Source organism: Prorops nasuta, unplaced genomic scaffold (genome assembly GCF_024137725.1).
Source record: "Prorops nasuta isolate Cenicafe-Biocafe unplaced genomic scaffold, Cenicafe_Pnas_1.2 PNAS00004, whole genome shotgun sequence".
Classification (NCBI taxonomy): Eukaryota; Metazoa; Arthropoda; class Insecta; order Hymenoptera; family Bethylidae; genus Prorops; species Prorops nasuta.
Window position 1 is genome coordinate 7,438,024 of NW_027116801.1, and position 20,869 is coordinate 7,458,892.

Sequence of the window (20,869 nt, forward strand, 5' to 3'; positions counted from 1 at the left end):
GATGGGGAAGACGCGTGTATGAAATGATTAGCCATAGGGATATATACATATATATGATGTATAAGAGAGAAGACTAGCAGGAGAGAGCACGCGCGATCGATGCAATGCGGCCGAAAAGCTTCTGGCTTTGTTATCCTCGCTATATCCTGTATACTATACATAGTGTAGTAGAATATATATATATATGCAGTATATAAAGTGCGGTATGCCCAATGCCGTAATGCCATTACCCATTAAGTTTCCATTGGACCAGAGCGGTTTGCTTCTATCCTCTATTACAGGGGACGACAAAATTGCACTACAATTTCTCTCCCGATCCCACAGTTCCTTTCTCGGAATGCCTCGGTTAGTCGGTGCAATTGTGCAATTTTCGATAAACAGACAGCCGGTGTTAATAATCGCGCAGCGGCGGTGCTGTCACTCCTTGAAATTGAATGTACGTTGGTGCACGGGGAACGCGAAGGTGAACTAGGGAGATGATGGGGAAAAAAGTTCAATTGCTGGGGGGAGGGAATCATGACGTGGCATTGAGATCCGCTGGATTCCCTACCTTTTTCCAGCCCAATTGCAATAATGCGATCTTCGCGTATTATGCTATTGTGCGTGCGTCGGCTTCGTCCTTTCAATAAAAGACTCGGAGGAATACCGCTTTCGGCAGGATTCGAAGGGAGGTAATCATGAAAAATCCTCGCGTGATTGCATTGTGATTGTGCGTATTCGTGTGTTGTAACAGGAGGGGGGGGGGGGGGGGATACTTAAAACAAACGCTTGCAGCAAAATACGCCGTTTCTTTTTTTAGGAATATTCAACGATTTCTTATTCGGGTTTGATCGTTTGGATGTCGGAACCGATGACGATGATTCTTGCTCGATTGTATATTGTCATTTTGTTATTCTATCGTGAACTTTTGATAGTATTGCGTCATTTTCGTTGGGATTGAGAGAGGATTGGGGGGAATATAGTACTCTGAAAAAATAACATCTTCGTCGTGATTCGTATACGAGGTTCAATGTCGAGCCAGTCAGAGGATATAGATATGTTTCTTTGGGAGGGGGAGGTGATCGGAAAGGGAAGAAGGAGGGAGAAAGGAGTATGCACGAAAAAGGTAAGCGCAGGATTTGGAAAGGGAGGAAGAGAAGGAAATGTGATGAGAAGAGGAAAGAGAGGGGATTGGAGGATGAAGGTATCATTAGAGTAATGACGGAGCTCGGAGACCAGAGAGATTCCCGTGAGTTTCTTGTACGATTCCGAGCACAACCGAGCTTAACCAAGCTGGCCTGTCCTCTTTCTTCCTTATAGCATTCTCCTCCGTCGATCCAGGCAGTCTCGAGTCCAACCTTTATATATATATATATATATATATACACACTATATTGTCATTCTTACCGGTGTCCTTCCGGCGATATGTACTATCTACCCCTCCCCCCCCCCCTCCTTCTCCCTTTCTATATCTTTCTCTCTCGTTGTTTTTTCCTCGCAACGCCCTGCGCTGTCGTACTCCTTCGACCTCATCCGGCCACCACCAGAGTTTGTCCGTCTGGACGTTATTACGCGTACCTATAGATATACCGTGGTCCAAGAGATACCTGTGCAAAAACCTAATCGCTTCGGACTGGACTTGACTGCGGCGGTCGCCGCGCTGCTGGATCGCGGTTTCGCGGAACATGGAAGGAAGGAAGAAAGGAAGGAAGGAAAGAAGGGGAGGGGGGAGGAAAGAAAAGGACACGTAGGAGGAGGAGGAGGAAGGAAAAAGAAGAAAAGTCTTTCACGATCGTTAACTCGATTTATATCAACAGAATTCTTGCCTCCTTATAAAGGTCCCTCTCCTGCTTCGTCTCCCTCAATATTTTTTATTAATTTTTCCACTTTTCTCCTTTAAACGATCTTCTCTATTTGCCCTATTCGCTTTAAATGATTTGTTCGGCGAGCAAGAATCGTGTTATTTTTATGAAGCAGCTTGTGGAGGGTAGTTTGCCATGATGGATGGTTAGCGGAATATGAATGAGTAGGAAATATCTTGATGGAGGTACGTGAGTGGCTCGAGCATCGGAAGGTCGCATATTCTGCGTGTGTGCCTCTCTGTGTGTCTATGTGTGTTTGTCCCGCCATTACCGTGCGTGTTCTATGAACGGCATAAAAAGTTGCAAAGCTTCGTGTATAACCGATCGGACGTGGTTGACGCGAAAATGCTTTCAACGCCAGCCAGTCAACTCTCAATGACGACAAAGGCCTCTCTTATATGTGAAACGACTAGAGAAGCGAAAAACAGCTAGCCGGAAAAAAAAATCTCTGTGGAAACAGAGTCGAAGACTATAAACCGATTACGTACTTTCGTGAGAAGATCTAAAGTTCCACTCAAATTTCCACTCGAATGTTGAGTCTCCTTATCGATTTGGTCCAAGTTCATTTAACATTCATTCCTGAAATCGTGTAGCTGGAAAACTTTGTTGAAAAATATTCTCGTATAATTGACACCGATTGTTTATAGTGTTTAATTTCTATTGTTATAGAAATTATATAGTAACAAAGAACCAAACAATAGAAATTTTGTGAAATTCAGAGAATATTTGTTAAAATTTGTTCTCTGTATTGCAGAGCGAGGTAAGACAATGAGAGTAGGAAAATTCATGAAAATTCGGAGGATCTTGTGGATATCTTCAGTAAAACTTCTTCGTTCACATGTGGTTCAAATTTCCACTCAAATCTTGCAATCTCTTCGTCGATTAAGCTCATTTCTTCATTTGGCATTTTCCATGCGAAAATTTATAGAAAGCCGAAGAATCGCGAGTATTCCAGTCGACTTACCTTCTTGCTGCGCGGAGTCATTTCGAATTTTATCGTTCGACGTTCGCGTGGATTTGGAGAAAAAGTAAGAAGAATGCCAGGGAGAGCAGTATGAAGGAGCTGCGAAGGAAGAAAGTCTGTCGGGAATCGCGCCATCGTTGGAAAAGTTGCCAGGAGTTGAGTAAGAAAGATTGAGCGCGAGATAGAGGCAAAAGTAAATTTCAAATAAGAATGGTGAAAATTGATAATGCGTATGAAATGATGGGTGAGTGGTGATCGGTTATGAAATAGTAGGAGAGGGAAGATCTTTTTTTAATGGAGGGGATAGAAAGAAGGGAAGTAGGTGAGGGCGGATTCGAACCTTAAATAGGGTGAAAGATCATCTATAAAATTAAAAAGAGAGATAGAGAAGAATTAAGAGATAGAAAGAGCGAGGACAAGATATGTATATATACAGGGTATCGCATTTTTACTTGGACACTAAAATGCCAGGAAAATTATAACGATCTCATATATATAAGATAAAATGTCAGGCCAAAGTTGTTTGACTTTCAGTAAGAAAATAATATATACTCTTGATTTGACCCTGGAACGTCATCTGAATGCTATATGAAATTCACTTTAATTCTTTAAACTGAAGCATTCTACATATTTCTGCATATTCTTGTAAATAATCTCAAGAGCTTTCCAAAATACTTTTGAAATTATGATTTTGTTCAATCAATTACCAGATATTTTGACTTGGATCTACAAGTAAATGAGCTACTGTGTAGCAGTCATGAAAACTACTTTAGATAAATCTACACCTGTTTGCAATATCAAATTGAAATATCTCTTAAACGATTGGATGAAATGATAAATTCAAAAGTGTTTTATTTTGGAAAATTGTCGAGATCAGCTAGAAAAATATATAAAAATACATAGGCGGCTCTATTTTAATAAGTCAAGATGAACTTGAGGTAGCGTTCAGCTAACATTTCAAGATCAAACAAAGAATACTATCTTAAATACCCCTCAAAGTGAAACAACTTCTATCTGACATATTTTTGTACAGGATTATTATTTTTTACATATTTTAGTGTGCGAGTTAAAATGGGACACCTTGTATATATTATAGAAGTGAAAAGTAAATTTGAAATAAGAATAGCAAAAATGGAGAAAGAAAAAAAGGCAGGGAGGGGATGAAAGAGATTAAAACCGTAGATGCTATGCAACAAAGCATTATAAGAAAAGAAAAATGAAAGTAAGGAAGAAAAAGAGACAGAAGGCAAGTAAACTGAGTGAAAAGTAGAATTACACCAGGAGGGTGAAACGTGAAAAACGAGCTGGATCGCGAGGAATTTCAGATTCCAGGAATAAATTGTCAATCCAGTGTCTTGTGTTAAGTCTTCCTGAAATAGGTAGAACTTCCGGCTGGAATAATTAGGTGCCACGAGTTCCTGTAAAGGCCGTGAGCGCGCGCGCGCCCTTAGAGATGGAAGAAACGGATTAACAAAGTGCGAAATATATCGAACAGTTCTAGACTCTTTAATTTGACCATTTCAAATAGAAAAAAGCAATATTAGCTTTACATATATATGTGTGTACGTATAATACACGCAAAAAGAAAATAGAAGAAGCGAGACGCTTAAAATTCGTTATGAATTTTTTGCCAAGCGACAGCATCCTCCTTTTTCCCGTTCACCGCTCTCTTTTACATCGTTAAAACTGTTTGAATATCTCGTTGAGCCATTTTTACACGTCTTTCACTAATTATTCCCTTTCGTCTGGTTCACAGAATACTAGAGAAAAAAGATAAAATGAACGATGTAAAAAAATGGTTAATAGTTATCGTGCAATGCATATAATAACGACCCGAAACCCATTTGGATAAAAGCTTAACATGATTCTTGTAAAAAAAATTAGTAATTAATATTTAAATGCTGGAAAATGTGCCAATATTATTTTGAGGCTTTAAAGCCACCATTGTTTTTTTCTATAAATAAATTAATTTAAATGGAATCAGCAGTTTGCGATAACCTATATTCTATAAAAGAACAACTCAAGAATCTTAACCTAGTTTTAAAAATATCCCTTATCAGTAACAGTATGTACTTCTATATATATATATATATATATATATATATAGAAGCATCTAATTAGTCCCTATCGTTTAGTTTCGCTCGCGTGAAATATGAAAGGAAAAAAACCAAAAGAATTATGTAAAAAATGAAAGAATCGTTATTTCGCAATGCATAATAACGCTGCAAATCGGTTTGGAGATAAGATTAACGTAAGATTTTCAGGAATATAGTATTTTTATGTAAATTGATAACATTTCTACAAGCGCGACCAATTATCGTGGAAATGTGTCGCTGAAAGCATGTTCCAGCTTGTCTTTAACAAGCTTTAATTAATAGTACAATAATGCTATATCGGTTGGTCTAATTCCTCGAGAGATCCGGTTAAAATAATAATAGTAATTGAAAAATACGACTGTTTCTAATTTCTAATTAACCAAATTGGTTCCACTTTTTTTAATTAGCGTAAAAATAATAACTACAGTCTATACCACTTATTGACCAGTTATAAGAAAAATCTGTGTATGTACATTACTAATGCATATTTTACGGGTTATTTGAATGGAAATGCGCGTTAAAGTAAACGCCTCTCAGCGTCTCTACGTTTAAAGAGAACGATGCAAAAAACATGAACGCTCCATCGAGAATATCCTTTATGTTATTCCGCTCTTCTCTTATGGCTCTTTTTCCATAATATGACCGCCTACCTCGTTGCTCATAACGCTACATGCTCTTTCCACTCTTCTAAAAAAACTAACCTCCTAGAAAATACTTTTACCTCTCTCATCTCTGTTTATCCAACGATGCTCTACCATGGAAACAAGTATATGTACATATAAAATAAGTGGATTACAGCAATTCTGTTGAAAAAATTAATTGGCAGTGCTTTGATGTGCGATGATGCATCGATCGATGTGGCCTCTCTCTCTCTGGATGTAATCCTAAATCGCAAATCTTGCCAAACGTTGCAGCAATTTCATGAATAAGGTATTCGTCCGCATTTCATGCAGGCCTGTCCGAAACTATTCAATTCCGTTATTCGCACGTGTACTATATTATATTGATTCATGTTGGGGGTGGGAAGCCAAGTTATAGAGTAGATTTTGCGAGTTTCAATAGGGATAAAGACCGTTTGAATGAGACGGACCTCGAAGAAGATTGACGAATGTGAACGATGAGATCTCTATTCAGAAATGGACTGTTAAATAAATTCAAAGTGGAGCTTTAATGTACGGAATGTTATAGTTCACCAAATTCCTAGTTAATTATTGTATATATATAATGAATTTTTGTTCAATCCAATATATATTATCAAAAATATATAGCTTTGCATTATGTATATTTCAATAAGACTAAACAGTTTGATCTAATTAAGCACGTCGTGAAAGTTCCATTTTCGCGAGTACCAACTTTATTTTTTAAACGATTTAATTAAGTGTAGACCACCACTTTTTTTCCTAAAATATACTCTGCTTTGAAGATACTTTGAAATGTAATTAGGTGAAAATTATCAATATCGCAGTCACTTATTAGTCTACTGTTCACGAGTTGCATACATATTTGCGTAACAGTCCACCTCCCAGCTCTTTTCGATTATGTTTAACGTTAATGCATCGATGTATAAATTTTATCAGTATTTGCATAGTTAAAAAAGTCGATAACTATGAATAAAAGAATCCATTTGATGGACAGCAAGAATATAATACTTTGTCTCGTTAAATGTTGTTTACGTCAGAAAAAAAAGGTTTTATAAAAACTGTTGATGGTTTTTTGTTTGTTACGTTTTGGTGTAAAAGCCTCTCTTGATTATTCCACTAAACAGAAAAAAGTAACTTGCAGAGGAGGTAATAAAGAGAAGAGAGAGTAGCTAGGCTAAGCCAGGGCAGGTAGGGCAGAGGGATGAAAATTGTGCCAGGCATTAAAACCAGGTTGCACTTGCACTCGCAGATTCTCTACACGATATTAGTACAGTGTCCAGAATCTCTGTGTCTTTATAGCGGACTCGTTGGCTCCTGTATAGTTGGTTGGACGAGCATAAAGCGCAAATTTGTCACACAGTACCGTATATATATATATATATAGTATACATCACCGTGTCACCAGCTTATAGCTTCTGCTGTAAACTTTATTACTGGCCAACATCCTCCGCGTCATTTCAACGTTTAACCACCCTACCCCCTCAATTTACTAACAAAATCATTAAAAGTTACGACTAAGCAGAACATTTGCCATAATTGAGATTCGAACTTTACCTTACCTTACTTCTCATTGCTTTCATCATACAGGATATTAACAACGCGTAAGCGCTACAATTCGAAGTTAAGAAAAAACTTCCTTTGCAAATTTACCGACAGTTTTGTATAATAACCTTTTAAAGTTTTTTTTTCTTTTCAAGATTTTCCACTCTCTAGACGAATAAGTGTGGCGTAGGAAGGAGTAAAATTGGCACGTATATTGACTGGAAAATAATTTCGAAACACCGGTGTACCGTACAACATTATAAATGTAATTTCAGTTTTTGAAAAGTGTATCAAACGCGGTGATAAATTGTTGGATTGAGAATTAAGAAAAAAATATATAAGACTTATACCTTGACACCCCGTGCTGGGAGATTCTTCCATGATTGGGTAAGGTAACATTGCTGTCGCTCTTGGACCAAGTGACGGAGTTCTTTGCATCCGGTAGATCGACCTTGCCAACGTAAGCTTCGCAGTAAAGCCTAGCTGCACCTCCTAATGGAATTAGCTGAGACGCCGGTCGGTAAGTTGGCAAGGGTCTGCCAGTGTAGCCACCAGATTCCTCTTCTGTAAGAAAGAAAAATCACCCAATTAGAAAATTCCAGGGTGCCTGCACTCAGCTTTGTGGAATCCCTGCAAAAGCACCTCCGATTAGTCATTTTCTTTGTTTTTCTGCTTTATTTTCTTTTTTCATCGGATCCCGTTTATCCGCCTGTATCGAGTAAGGAGAACCGATGATTTAAAGAGTAACGAGCGCGAGTGACGAGGAGTGGATTGGTTGAGGGAGAGGATACGGGGGGGGGGGGGGTATATATTTTCGTCGGTGAAATTACAAGCTCGATTGAAAAAATAGGTGAGGGCACCCTGGCAGGCGTTACCGAATCGAATGATCCGCTGAAATTATGGTGAACGTTTATCCTCGGGATATCCTTGGCGTGTTTCGCGCAGAAGCTAACTGACTATGCATGAATTACGAGCAAAATACTTGCCAGGTAGAACACCGAGAGCTACCAAAGTCCATTAAACATTATGCCCCTTCTTATCCGACCCCGCAATCTCCGCTCTAATTTTAAGCCCTGCTAATAAGTGTTCGGCTAATTGAATGGTAACCATAAATTTCTCAGCGACGTAATAACCCTCCACCGATATACTTTTTCATACAGGCCAATCGACTGTGTTAAAAAAATCATCTTAATTTTATACTTCTTCCTTTTTCATTCGTGTCGATAAAAGATTTCTCTTTCTCTTCTCATGAATATATTATTATCCTTGCAATGCATGTTGATTGGATAGATATTTTGCAACGTAAACAAATTAATGGAGGAATTGGTGGAATCTTCATTACGTCGAAGCAAATTACTCGCGGCTTTATTGAAAAATTGAAGTATCCATAAAAGTTTTATGGATAATGAAGAACAACCAAACGATATTTTTTCTCCTTCGATCGATGAATAAAACGGTTAAGGAGATGGAAAAAAGCAGAAAAAACTGCACCTCCTCTATTTTTTTAAGGACAACGCGAAAACATTATTTAGTAGCTTCAGTCTGTTTCTTTCTCAGGAAATGTACTGCAATTTGCAAACTCTCTTTTCTTTGCCCGAACACGATGGAACCAATAATATATATGGAGTTTCTAAAATCGAAACTGAATTTGCTGGAGAATAATTGTACAGGGCCAGAAAACTTGGCTGGATAATTTGTGGATAGTAATATAATATTTTTTATGGCTAATTGTTTCAACTTTACAGACGTACTACGCTATAACGTTAAATGTATATTATACTATAGCAGAGAGTTGTTTAAAGGGGATCAATACTACAATTCTGGTTACAAAGTTCGTAAATCACTTTAATGCGTAGCAAGCCAAGCTTCGAGTATCAATTTCTAAAACGAGGTCTTCATTATACAAGTCCTGGCGCGTGTAGTTACGCTAAATAGCCTACACGAGTTTAATTAACAATGTTAACGTAACTTCTTCCAACAAAATTTGCCACGAGCAAATAATTAAGATCGGTACTCGGCAACGGAAAGGAGAACAAATTTTGTTCAACCGAATACCTCCCTTAAGGAATAGATACGTTTAACCGTAAACTATCGTAAAGTATAAAAATCTGTAGTTTTACTATAAAAAGTGAGAAAATAAAAATTACTTGAATCAAGAAAATTTTGGTACTCGCTGCATTGCAATAAATTAATTAGACTGCGGGTTTTAACGTGTAGAAAAATGAGAAACAGTTATCGTATATTATGGTTGGGTCTGGGGAGTGGGGAAATTTTAGTTGCGGAGGCTAGATTGTATGTGTGTGCATGTGTTCGTGTGTGTGTGCTTCAGGGTGGAATTGGAAGTCTCGTATATATACTAGCCTAGCATCGTATTCGCAATCTCGACAAGTTATTAGCGCGGAAGCGGCTGTCTCCTAAAGTGCGCTGCCAATAGCCCAGCCTATAATTCATAGCCGAGTTAGTTAGTAGGTACCTAGTTTGTTTGTTTGCTTGTTTGTTTCCGTGACCAGAAACTCTGCATACATTTGGGTGGCGTGCCGTGTGCGGCAACACGAGCCGCACGCTATGACTTTTCGCTCTATTCTGATTTCTGTCTTCTCTCAGTATACCTCGATTCATCTTTGCTATCCTTTCTCCTCTTTGTATACCAATACATGCAACACGCGTACCCCACATAATATCTTTCCTCCAATATTATTGAATCTAACTAGGATCATTTATTTCTTTATGTACGATATTCACACACATACAAAAACACATGAAATATCTCTTTATCCAACATATCTCATCCATATACATACAAATCTTTCATCTATAATCATAGAACGTTACTATCAAGGAACAATTGTTGTTTCAAGTAGTATAAACAATTTTCACGTATGCCTGAAAAATTAATCAATGTGATCCAGATGGCTTAAAAAGCTTATAAAGCCGTGAGTAAAGTAACAACTCAATTTGTAATAACTTGAATACTCAGCAGCTCTTATCACTTATTATTAGACCTGTTGATAAACATTAGAGCGTTCGTCCAGTTTTGTAACGAACTAGTTTCTCTACACAGATTTATATGTATATATGAATGCTCGCGTAACAACTACAAAGTATTTACATGGAAACTCGCTTCAATTAGTTTCTCATACATCGTTCCAGGCTTTTTATTATTATCTCAACGAGTACAAAGATCGCGAATTGTTTAACTTTCAAATCTCTAGGTTTTCTCGTTATGACAAAAAAAAAGATAATTGCTCTTTGAAGGAGAAAAAGTAAAATAATGTCGGAGAAATTTGATGTAAAAATTTCTTTAGCAAAGGTTTTTTTATACAGAAAAATTGTGGATTTATCCTGTTCATAGGAGTCTCGTCTAAGAATTATTAAGACGAAGAAGCAAGGTAGACTGCTGGAGAAAAACTTTAACGAGAGTTATTACGATTTGCTTTGGCAAAAAGTCCTTTTGCACTTGTCGAAGAATTCGTTGACAGTTTTATTACTAAAAAGGCAAGTTTGCTTCTTTACTCTTTCCATTCGTTTTCCGTTTCTTTTTTCTCACTTTCAACGATGAGAGAACGCGTGCGGTGGTCAGAAACTCAGAACGCCACTCGACCAGCCGAAGACAACTTGCTGATCGAAGAGGGTAAGGGATTTTCCACGCTGGGAATAGGTCAAGTGTCTCGTTCACTCGCTCACGCTTTTTCAACTCTCAACACTCGCAGCTTTTCTTTTCCAAGTTATAACAAAACTATTTCAGTTCTTCTTTCTACTACGATCATCCATTGTCATCCTTTCTTCAGAAATTAGCACTACATTTATCATTTGCTGGTCAAATGAACTTTTTAAATGTTCAAACATACATTTGTATTAAAAATTTCTTAAACATATGCGGTGAATAAATTGTTCTTTAAAACTTATCGTTTAAATTATTACTCGGATAAGTGCACGAGAGTTCGAAAAATTCGCTTAAAAATTGATCGGATTTTAGTCTCGCTTAGTCAATGTTCATAATTAAATAGAAAAGATATAAGTGGAATTGTACCAATTAGTCAACAAATAACGAAAAGTACACGTGTTTCAATCAATTTATTTCCCTCTTAATTTTACCAGCATGTTTTCTTCCAGCTGTACGAATGGGTTTTTGAAACATTTCGCTCATCTTGACCGACTATTGAAATAATTGGTTACAGCAAGCTGGTAAACTAATTAATAATAGGAATTTAGTGTAATAATCTGAAGGAAGGGAAGGCTATGAGAGAGAGAGAGAGAGAGAGAGAGAGAGAGAGAGAGAGAGAGAAATTGGAAACTTAATGAGATCACTTTCTTATGGATGATATTGCGTTTTGTTGGTATAATTAAATTTTACTGGAAGTTGGCAGTGATGTAACGTGCGGTTATCGTGTGCAGTATATATGTATATATATATATAGAGCAAGTTATTGGTAACAGCTCACAAAGACCGTGTCGTTTGATCCTTGAGGACCTAATAACGACGGCCACTTCAAAGTAGCGCTGGCAGCTATGATCGGAGGTTGACGAGCTTATGGTCAGCTTTACCTATACCTTTTCTCGAATTCCCAGCAATCGACCGAAATTCCTCGCAAGAATTTCCTTTATCACACGTAATCCCATTTTATTTTCATCGTGTTCTAATATGTATAATACTATAATAGGTTTACCGCAAACGTCAATTTATTACAAACGTAAAACAATATTATTTCATAGATAAGGACGTTGACTAGAAATCATTTGCCAATATTGATCCAACGAGATTATGGCTTTAAATTTTTAAGGTATTCCTATATGCCTTGTTGTGTTATTGTTTGTGTAGTGTGTGTGTGTGTGTGTGTGTGTGTGTGTTGCCTGTGCAATAACCCGATAAGATTACTATATAGTTTTACATTTTCTCAACCTGAACCTTATGCAACACAATTCTCTGTCTGACAAACCAAGATATACTTTGAATTAATATTAATAAGAGCAATGATTGTGATAAACACACACGGAAAGATATATCTTAGCGTATAGTTCGCTTCGTGTAAATTTAATATAAGTTTTGAAAATAGATTTTAATTTATTAGTCGTATGTTTGAACGTCTACGTCACTTGAAAATTATAATTTATTATTTGGAGAATATATAATTATGAATTATTAATAATAAAGATTCGCAGGTTTGGAGTTAGCTAAAAATACTTTTTTAATCTAATTTCCCCGCGCATACGTTTTCGTTTATTTAAAACTTTTTAAGAGTCTTGCAAGTTTTACTGAATATTTCATACTTCGATAAAAAAACCAATCCTCTTGATAAAAATTTATTTCCTGCAAATTTTATAGTTTAAAAATAAATTCGTTTTTGTTCATACACTATTTTTACGAAGACGATGTTGATGTTTATTCAAGTCGGAGACGTCGAAGTTCGGGGGTCATCGGTGAGACGTTGGGGCTTTTACCACTCATATTTATCGGTCTCTGGTCGCGCAAGTGCATTCGCAGGTGCACGTGCATGTGAAATCCGGCGTGTGTGAGAGATAAGAACGTGCCGTGACCATTCCCACTAAAGGCTGCGCTCGCTCACTCTTATTCTACTTAGCTTTTCCCCTAAAATTCCACGAATCCCTCGTCAATTCGCAAACGACATAAAAATAGAATTCTCAATTTCACTAATTCCTTCAACAAATCGTTACAACTCCCACTCTATGTTGGTCGTTCATAACAGAACCAATACTGCAAAAAATACTAAAATTATAAGCAAAATAGATTTTTCCAACTATTTAAATCTGTTCGTTTTAAATATTATCATTTTTCTCGCTCACGGAAATCAAATCGCATGGTAACATTTCGAGGCAAGTATACGCAGAAATATATATTAATAAAAAACATCGGGACATTAGTAGTATTGTATTTTCTTTATGCAGCAAATTTATCTGCCACAACGTTAAAATAATTTCTATTTCGAATTACCTCTATATAATTTATTTAGAGTTTGAAGTTTCAATTATGCTTGTATCTAAATGTATATACACAAGAGCTCTTCTAAATGAGCTGACTATAAACATAAATAACGGTTCTGCATTCTTAATATATCTATAACACTCAGCTCGTTTCACGTAAAAACAGCTTATTTTCTTTTTCATCTTGTCCAATTACTGAATTAAACAGTTAATCAATGATAAAAAGATTGGCTGAAATTAATAAGCAGCCTGTATAAGAAGCAAATAAATAAATTTTAGAAAAAATAAAAATTTTAATATTTATTTTATCATTTTCATAAAAACGAATAATTACTTTTTTAATAGATATATTTCTTGAACTTCCTTTTGGGACCTTGCAAACCGCTACTCAAAGTAAGAATGTGTGACTAAATAAGTTATATGAAAAAATTTCCTTAAAAATGATAAAATTTAGCGGTAGTAGTGCTGCTGATATCTAAATGCCTCAACAACATATTCCCACCTCAACGTATTATATTGGTACGCACGAAGCAAATATTACTATTTTTATTGTTATCTGCATTTGCTTAGTACAAAAGAACGCTCTTATGCATATAGAAGTGTATAGCTGAAAGTAAAAAACTTGAAGAAAGGATCTGAATTTAAGCTTCTGGCTATGAAAGTTTTTACGCTTGTTTTATTTCTTGGTTTGTGTCCTTTATTTTCTTGTAAGCAGTCATTTCCAATGTCATTGTTAAAAGGTAATGGAATAGATGAAATTGAAAATGATACCAACAATGATGATGATTTTGAAGATGAACTAGTATCCGAAATTGAGTTATTAGCTTTCAATGCCTGCAGTAATAGATTAATAGAATTGGTAAGTGATTGTGTTCACACAATGTCAATTTATTAAATTCTAAAATTAATCATAACGTTATCCTTTTTCAAGGCAAAGCGAGATAATTTATACCCAGGTGAAATGTCAGATCCAGAGTATTTTCTATTGTCGTTTGAACATTGTAATTACGTGATCAATGCATATTGAAAAATTCCTCTCTTATAATAATAATATCTAGAGTAACTAGTTTCTTTCCCTAACTGCCCCTTAAAATGTGCCTAGTGATATGATATTCGGTATGATATGAAAATTTAAATTAAAATTAAAAAATTTAATATAAAATCTAATATTATAAATTATCCATATACAGTTAAAAAAATGATGGTAATAGAAAATAATAGTTTTTACGACATTGAGTTACCCTGCAAACAGAGTTCTGCAAGAATAATTACTAAATAAAAAAGTAATAATATTCTATTCAAATTTAGAACAGTGACATTATACTTAAACACTTATGTAACATTGTAGTTAAAGGAGGAATAAAAAATGAAGTTGGAGCGATAATAGATTACAATAATGGTCAGTTTATTTATATTTATTCACTATAAAAACGTATATATAAAAGTTTATATCTATGTTATATTAATTCCAAATGTGATCTGAAGGTTTCAAGATAATTTCAAAAATCCTAAAAATATAGCTAATCCTTTAATATACATGCAATCTTGAATTAAAATGCAGCGATCAGCTAGTGATTTGAAATTTACGAGGAATAAACTATCGTTGGGGATCGACTAATTCGCTTTATCAGGCTAAACAATGCGGCAGCGGTGTCTAATATTCAGCCAGAACTTTCTCATTAGAAGATTGCGTCCCGGAACTGCTCGCAACGTGCTCGAGCGCAGTTCATGCTTGGCAGTTCGTGACAATTCGCAATTGGCTCATTCGCGGAAACTAGCAAAACCCCTACTGATCTATCCAATGTATCGCTCGCTCGCATGTGCCCGTAAGACCATTTAAGATACGGTTTGCATATTGGAAATTGATCAAGATTGAACATCTTGCATAGGAAGAATATTATTATCCACGCCCGGACCTTTGCCAGAACATTCGATAAAATCTACAATTTATGATTAATAGCCACGTAAAAAGGTATAGGTACCCTGAAAAATCCAATATTCTTTATTACGATTTGAAAGTGACCTCGGAATAGCATAAGTGCAGATTCAAATTCGATAAAAGGTAACGGCATAATTAACGAATAATATCGTCCTTCAATTATTATCAAAGATTTTCCACTGACCCGTTGATAATAAATTGATTGAAAGCTGTATGTTCCACTCCACTCCCTTCTCCTTCTCGCATCATCGATCTATTAATTTTTAACTCTATTTTTCTCACAATTTCTAATTGCGGATAATAAAGGAAGAGAAACGCGTATAAAACCTTTTCATCGGCAAGTCTTTAGCTTTAAGACTTACCTATTGTTTCATTGTTGGAATCTAAAGAGAAAGTCAAAGAAAAAAACTAAATTTCCATTGCAATAAAAATTAGGTATCTTTATTGGGTTGAGAATTCTCTGCAGATATCAATAAAGTGAGCTATTTACTTATTATAGGAGAAAATCTGCAAGATACTAATTAGAAGCTGTAAATTCAACGAGACACAAATAAAAATATATTGCGAAGAATGAAATATTATTCTATGTACAAGTACATTTTTAAAAATTTGTAATGGCAGAAGGTGGAAAGATAATTGAGTAAATGATCGAGTAGACAATTTGAAGGATAATTATATTTTATAAAAGTTACAGTAAAATGGGTAAGACGAGATAAGTGCATGAATGGCAATATCGACAGAATTCTCTTGAGGGACGTGATCGCATGAATTTGGTAAAAGGGTGGTAAATGCTCTATAGAGCTGTATGTGCTATATATATATATATAGGTTGTAGCTCGGGTTGTAGCAGGACTGGCACGACGGCCATAAGCAATTAGGCTTGAAATATTGGCCAGTGCATTGGCGTTGCTGCTACTCGTGCTGGCTTTGCATACTCCAACACACACACGTAAACTTAAAATTCACATACTTGCGTGGTCTATCTGCTTTAACAACGCTTAAGCGCTCGGCGTACATACTTATATACTTAACGTATGCTCTCTTCCACGAGATAAAGTTGACAGAGCGGCTCGCAATCTCGACCCAAGGTACACTTGGCTTTCCCAAACAAAGCCTGCTTGCTTACCATCTTATATGTATATCCTCCCCCCACCCCATCCCCTAATTAATACAAAACATTAATCATTTAATAAAATCAGAATTTAAAGAAATAAATAAACTAGACTTTTGCGTATTTTCATGTTGCAGTATCGTTCGTTCATTTTAAAGATACGAGACGAGTGTTGGTAAATCAGTAGTGGTAATAAAAAATAAAAGAGGAAACAAGGGCACGGGTCATTGGCTCGTGAACTCTGACCCTGAAACGCCAGTCTGTCGAGAGTTTACGAGATCCTCGGGAAGGTGCGCGCGAGAATAGAGTAGAGAATAGGGGGCTCACCTTTTACAGTGCAAACATATCGTAAATCGTGCGGAGAAGAAAGAGGGTCCGAGAAGTTGGAGCGACCAAGCCAGCCAATCTCGAGCAACTTAATAGCGTTTCACGCGCGTGCACTGAAAATTCTTGCAACATCTTGAAGCTTTTCATGAAAATCCGCGCTTCTTTGTAATTAACAGTGTTCTCTCACTCTCTCTCTCTCTCTCTCTCTTACACTCTCTCGGAAGCTGTACTTACAATCACCTATATATACCCTCGGTCCATCATTCTTCTTCCAACAACCCACTAATTCCCCACTTTTAGCCTATTGACATGAAAAACTTTTTAACCATAAATGGAAAACAAAGGACGAGTTTGGAGATAGTTAAAATTGGCTCGAGAATAGTGAGAGAGTAATATTATATTGAATAGTAGGAGTGGTGTTAGCAGTGTAGTTGCACAGGTATTAGTGAATGTAAGGACAACAATAGCACTAGTAGTGGTGACAATGATGGTGGTGGTAGTAGACAGCGTTTAATTGAAATTCCGGTCCGATGCGTTTGACACTTATTTCGCTGAGTTATCGTGCGGCCGGAGTTCCTGCTGCGACGCGGTGCGCCGGGGACACTTGTTACCTACGAGTGCGGATATTTCGTCCTTTTCGCGTGTTTCCCTCGAATACCATCGGTCAAACAATAGCGCGCGTAGTACCTCGAATTTTTACATTCGCGCGGACATGAGAAATTCAATTTTCTCAAGTTTCCATCAATCCTATATAATTATATTCAATTGGGAGAAATTGTTTTTGGTAAAAATTTCCTTTAACTACTTCTTCCGTGTAACGAAAAAATCAAACTGAAATTTGGAAAACTATTATATTTATTTAATGGATAATTTAGAGTAATGAAATTTGTTGGAGAGAAGTAAGAGGGGGTTAAATAAACTTTCAATATTGTTTAAGGAAATGCAATAATATTTTGATTGGGAAGCGAAAGGATGAAGGAAAGCGATCTGTGTTGGATGAGGGAGAAGGGCGGGGGGAGGGGGGGGGCAGAAATTGGGTAGAAATGGGACGTGATGCGTGAGGGCTAGTCAGTCTACGGTAGAAAGAGGAGAAAAGGGTTGGGGAGAGGGGTAGAGGGTTGGTAGACGTGTCGCCCAATCGAGATTCTTCGAGCACCCGTCTACAAACCCGATATGTTTGACGTTTTACCTTTGCAGTGAGTTATCGAACCGCAACCCGTACCCTCTCCCAACACAAACCACCACAAAGCCACAACTATATAAAGTTCGAGGGTTCCGTTTGAGAGACAACTTCCACCGAAAATCCTACGTTCGTCCGGAAATCATTGGAAATTTCTACTTGTTCACTCGACCCTGCTATATTGTTCTCCCAAAATATCAATCTAAAACATTATTCAATATCACCCTGGTATTCGTTTAAAGAAAACACGCAAAATCGTAAAAGGATAATAAAAAAAAGAAAATGCAAGGTTACTGAGGCGAGATTTATGTAGCGAGATATTTGCAGGAGTGGGGGATGGGGCTCAGTAAAGTTGTTTTTTTCTTCATAACGCAAGGTTCGTTCTCGATTATCTGGTTAAAGTGCGAAAGATGGACAGGCAGGAATATAGATTTCCCAATCCAAATATTATTCAGGGTGAAAAAGTAGTAATCCACTTTGTGGATTTCCCTGTCATTTTTAGTTTGTTGTATATACGTCTGCATGCCCGATATGTTTACGCATAAATTTACTATGTATATTATATATATATATATATATATATTCATATAGGTATACATGTACAAACATATATCGCATAGGGAACCGCGCACTTAGTTCCGCGAGTTATCGCAGCTCCGTGCTCGTTCGTGCATCCTGTCGATAACCGCGCGGCACCTCGTTTACCTAGCACTGTATTGCGATTTGCGACCCCAGAACCTCCTCTTTCCACATAAATATCACTACCGGATCCTTCCAATCCCACCACCGAATGCATCGAGAGCATCGCTCGTAACAAATATTTCCACCACGCAAAAATTATGGCCAAACCCTCGTTACGTCACACATTTACATTATTTTCTAAAAAAAAAAGAAGAAATATCCTTCATTCGATTTTATCCAAGAAAACCAAGTTCTTCAACGATAAATTACCACATTATCATAAAATTGCTATCCGAAAGCAATCTTACTAAAAAAAATACATTTGCAAAAATTGTTTTCGATTCTGGTTAAAAAAGTTGATAATATAAAATATAAATTTATCGCTTTTACATGGTTTCGTAAGCTATGTCCGTAATTTTTTTGTTTCATCAAAAACTGTTTTTTTTTTATTTTTATTTATACAGTAGAGAGCGTTGAATTAGGAAAATAGAAAATAAAGAAATTGCGATAAAAGCGCGAAGCTTTGTTTCCACATTTCCTCATAGGACACTGTCTAGGGTTTGTTCCCACACGGACTGGGCTTTTACGTTTGGTAAATATGGTTTATAGTAGTTTACGCGCAAAGCTGTAAAGTCTGAGAGTACATAGAGCGAGCCACGTTGGGGTCCCATTTTACAGTCACGTTCGGATCGCACTTATCCTAGACGTAACCTACCTATGTATACGTTTAAAGCTGCGCTATAGTTTTCAACGTGTAGCCGTCCCTATCTAGATAGTACGTACGCGTATATGTGGTGTCTTTTACACAGCTGCTGCTGCGCGCTCGTTACGATTCGACACACCGGTGACATCGCGTTCACCGTCCTTTTCTAATATTATACTAGAAACGTGTCACGAATATGGCCAGTGCGACAAAAAATTCACGAGCCACTCTAGAAACTTGCACCGAATGAGGATTATCGCTCGCTCTCGCCAAGCTGCGTAGCAAATTTTCCAAACTTCTCCTCTGTCTGCCTGTCCTAACGAAACGTCTTGAAAAACCTATACTCTTATATACGCTCTTCCTTTGTCAACTTTTATTTACTCGCGGAACGACCACCGCGCTTTGTTATTCTATCCTCTTCTCTCGCCCTTTAGATTCGCGCGAGAAAGTAAACTTCGTAGAACGCGCGTCTCTTTCGTTTGTATTCGGTTTTTGTTCGTAATCTTGAAGCTTCGCGTGTTTTCAGTAGGCCACGACGTCTATTACAGTGTTAAATTCATAATTTCTCAGAATATTCTTTATTTATGGCCAGTTTACTGTTATTATACCTCTCCTTTTTGCGCATCGTTTAATTTTGCACGAGAGAGTAAATATGGTTGAACGCGATTTGTTTGCACGCTGCCATAATTTTGAAACATAAAATATACATAGAATGAATTAGCGTACACCAAGTGTTAAAATTGCGCGGGATCATAATTTCTGAGAATTTTTTTTTAACTGCTCCTTACATCCGTGCTCCCATTAATTACATACAGGATGGAAATATACTGGTCGTTGTCATTCTTGCTAAAAAAGCATGCGAAAAGTTGGCAAAACGAAACAAGGCTCTGTTGGAAACTGATTAATTGTAAAAGAAAAAATAGTTTGTTGGTAAACACGTAGGTTAAAATAATATTTTCTTTTTTCTTATAGGTTTGGAAAATGGAAAAAATAGTTTTTCCATCACTGCATAGTCGCGTCCGTTGAATTTTTATGGTAAACATTCGAGAAAAGGATGAAAATAGTGAGAAATTAGTTGGATATACTTTAACATTGGGGAATTAGAGTTATTTAATTAAAGGGTAAAGAGATCGAGAGAGAGGGAGAGAGAGAGAGAGAGGTACATGTCTGGCATAGTTGGAATGCCCTGTGCGTTTTTGCATGAATATATCGATGACAGAGACTGGAAGGGTCGAGTTTGGCAATCTGTGATCGTAATGTCAAAGGTGAAATCGCATTCACCGTACTGTAATATCCACAGAGCAATGGACACGACGCGACAAGCTGAATTTTCCGAACCAGCTAACCAGCTGTTGTATGATATCATGGTTTTTTAAAAAACAAACCAACAAGCATTTTTCACTTTTTCCTCTTCTACATCCTACGCTACTCCGCACTCTTCCTCCTCTACTTCCGGAAACTATATGTATATATCTTCCACGTCCCCCTACCAAAATTTTCCATTAAATTTACGCGTTTGAAATAATTCACTGTTGCTTCACAAATTTGGAGCTTAATTTCTGTATGTTATTTCAAAGGTTAATCGTGTTAAAGCTTTTGAGTGTAAAGTTTAATGAAAAGTTTGAGGGTGTTTTGCGAGGCTTGAAATAATAAAGGAAGAATGAGTTTGGAAGAGCTTACCTAGTACAGCTAGAGTGATGTCTCCTTCTAGTATAGTCGTGTCATTTCTGGCTTGACAAGAATATCGGCCAGCATCCGAGGCCCTTACACCTCTGGTGTAGATCGTTTGATTCGCACCTTCTGGATAAAGAATAAAGTGACTCTCCCCGCCTGGCCATGGGTAAGCTCTGCTATCTTTGAACCTGAAATAACAAATATTCACATATTAACATAAAATTAATAGA

The 20,869-nt window shown here is 36.8% G+C and overlaps 1 protein-coding gene across 1 annotated transcript in view; it reads right to left on the reverse strand.

Moving 5' to 3' along the window:
• The window catches only part of LOC136772253 (single Ig IL-1-related receptor-like), a 133,545-nt gene that overhangs the window by 26,496 nt on the left and 86,180 nt on the right, over positions 1–20,869 (reverse strand). Inside the window, exons 2-3 of the mRNA XM_066725105.1 lie at positions 20,646–20,827; positions 7,435–7,648 (exon numbers count right to left, since the gene is read on the reverse strand). Coding sequence (XP_066581202.1) covers positions 7,435–7,648; positions 20,646–20,827 — 396 coding nt within the window. The remainder of the gene's footprint in view (positions 1–7,434; positions 7,649–20,645; positions 20,828–20,869) is intronic.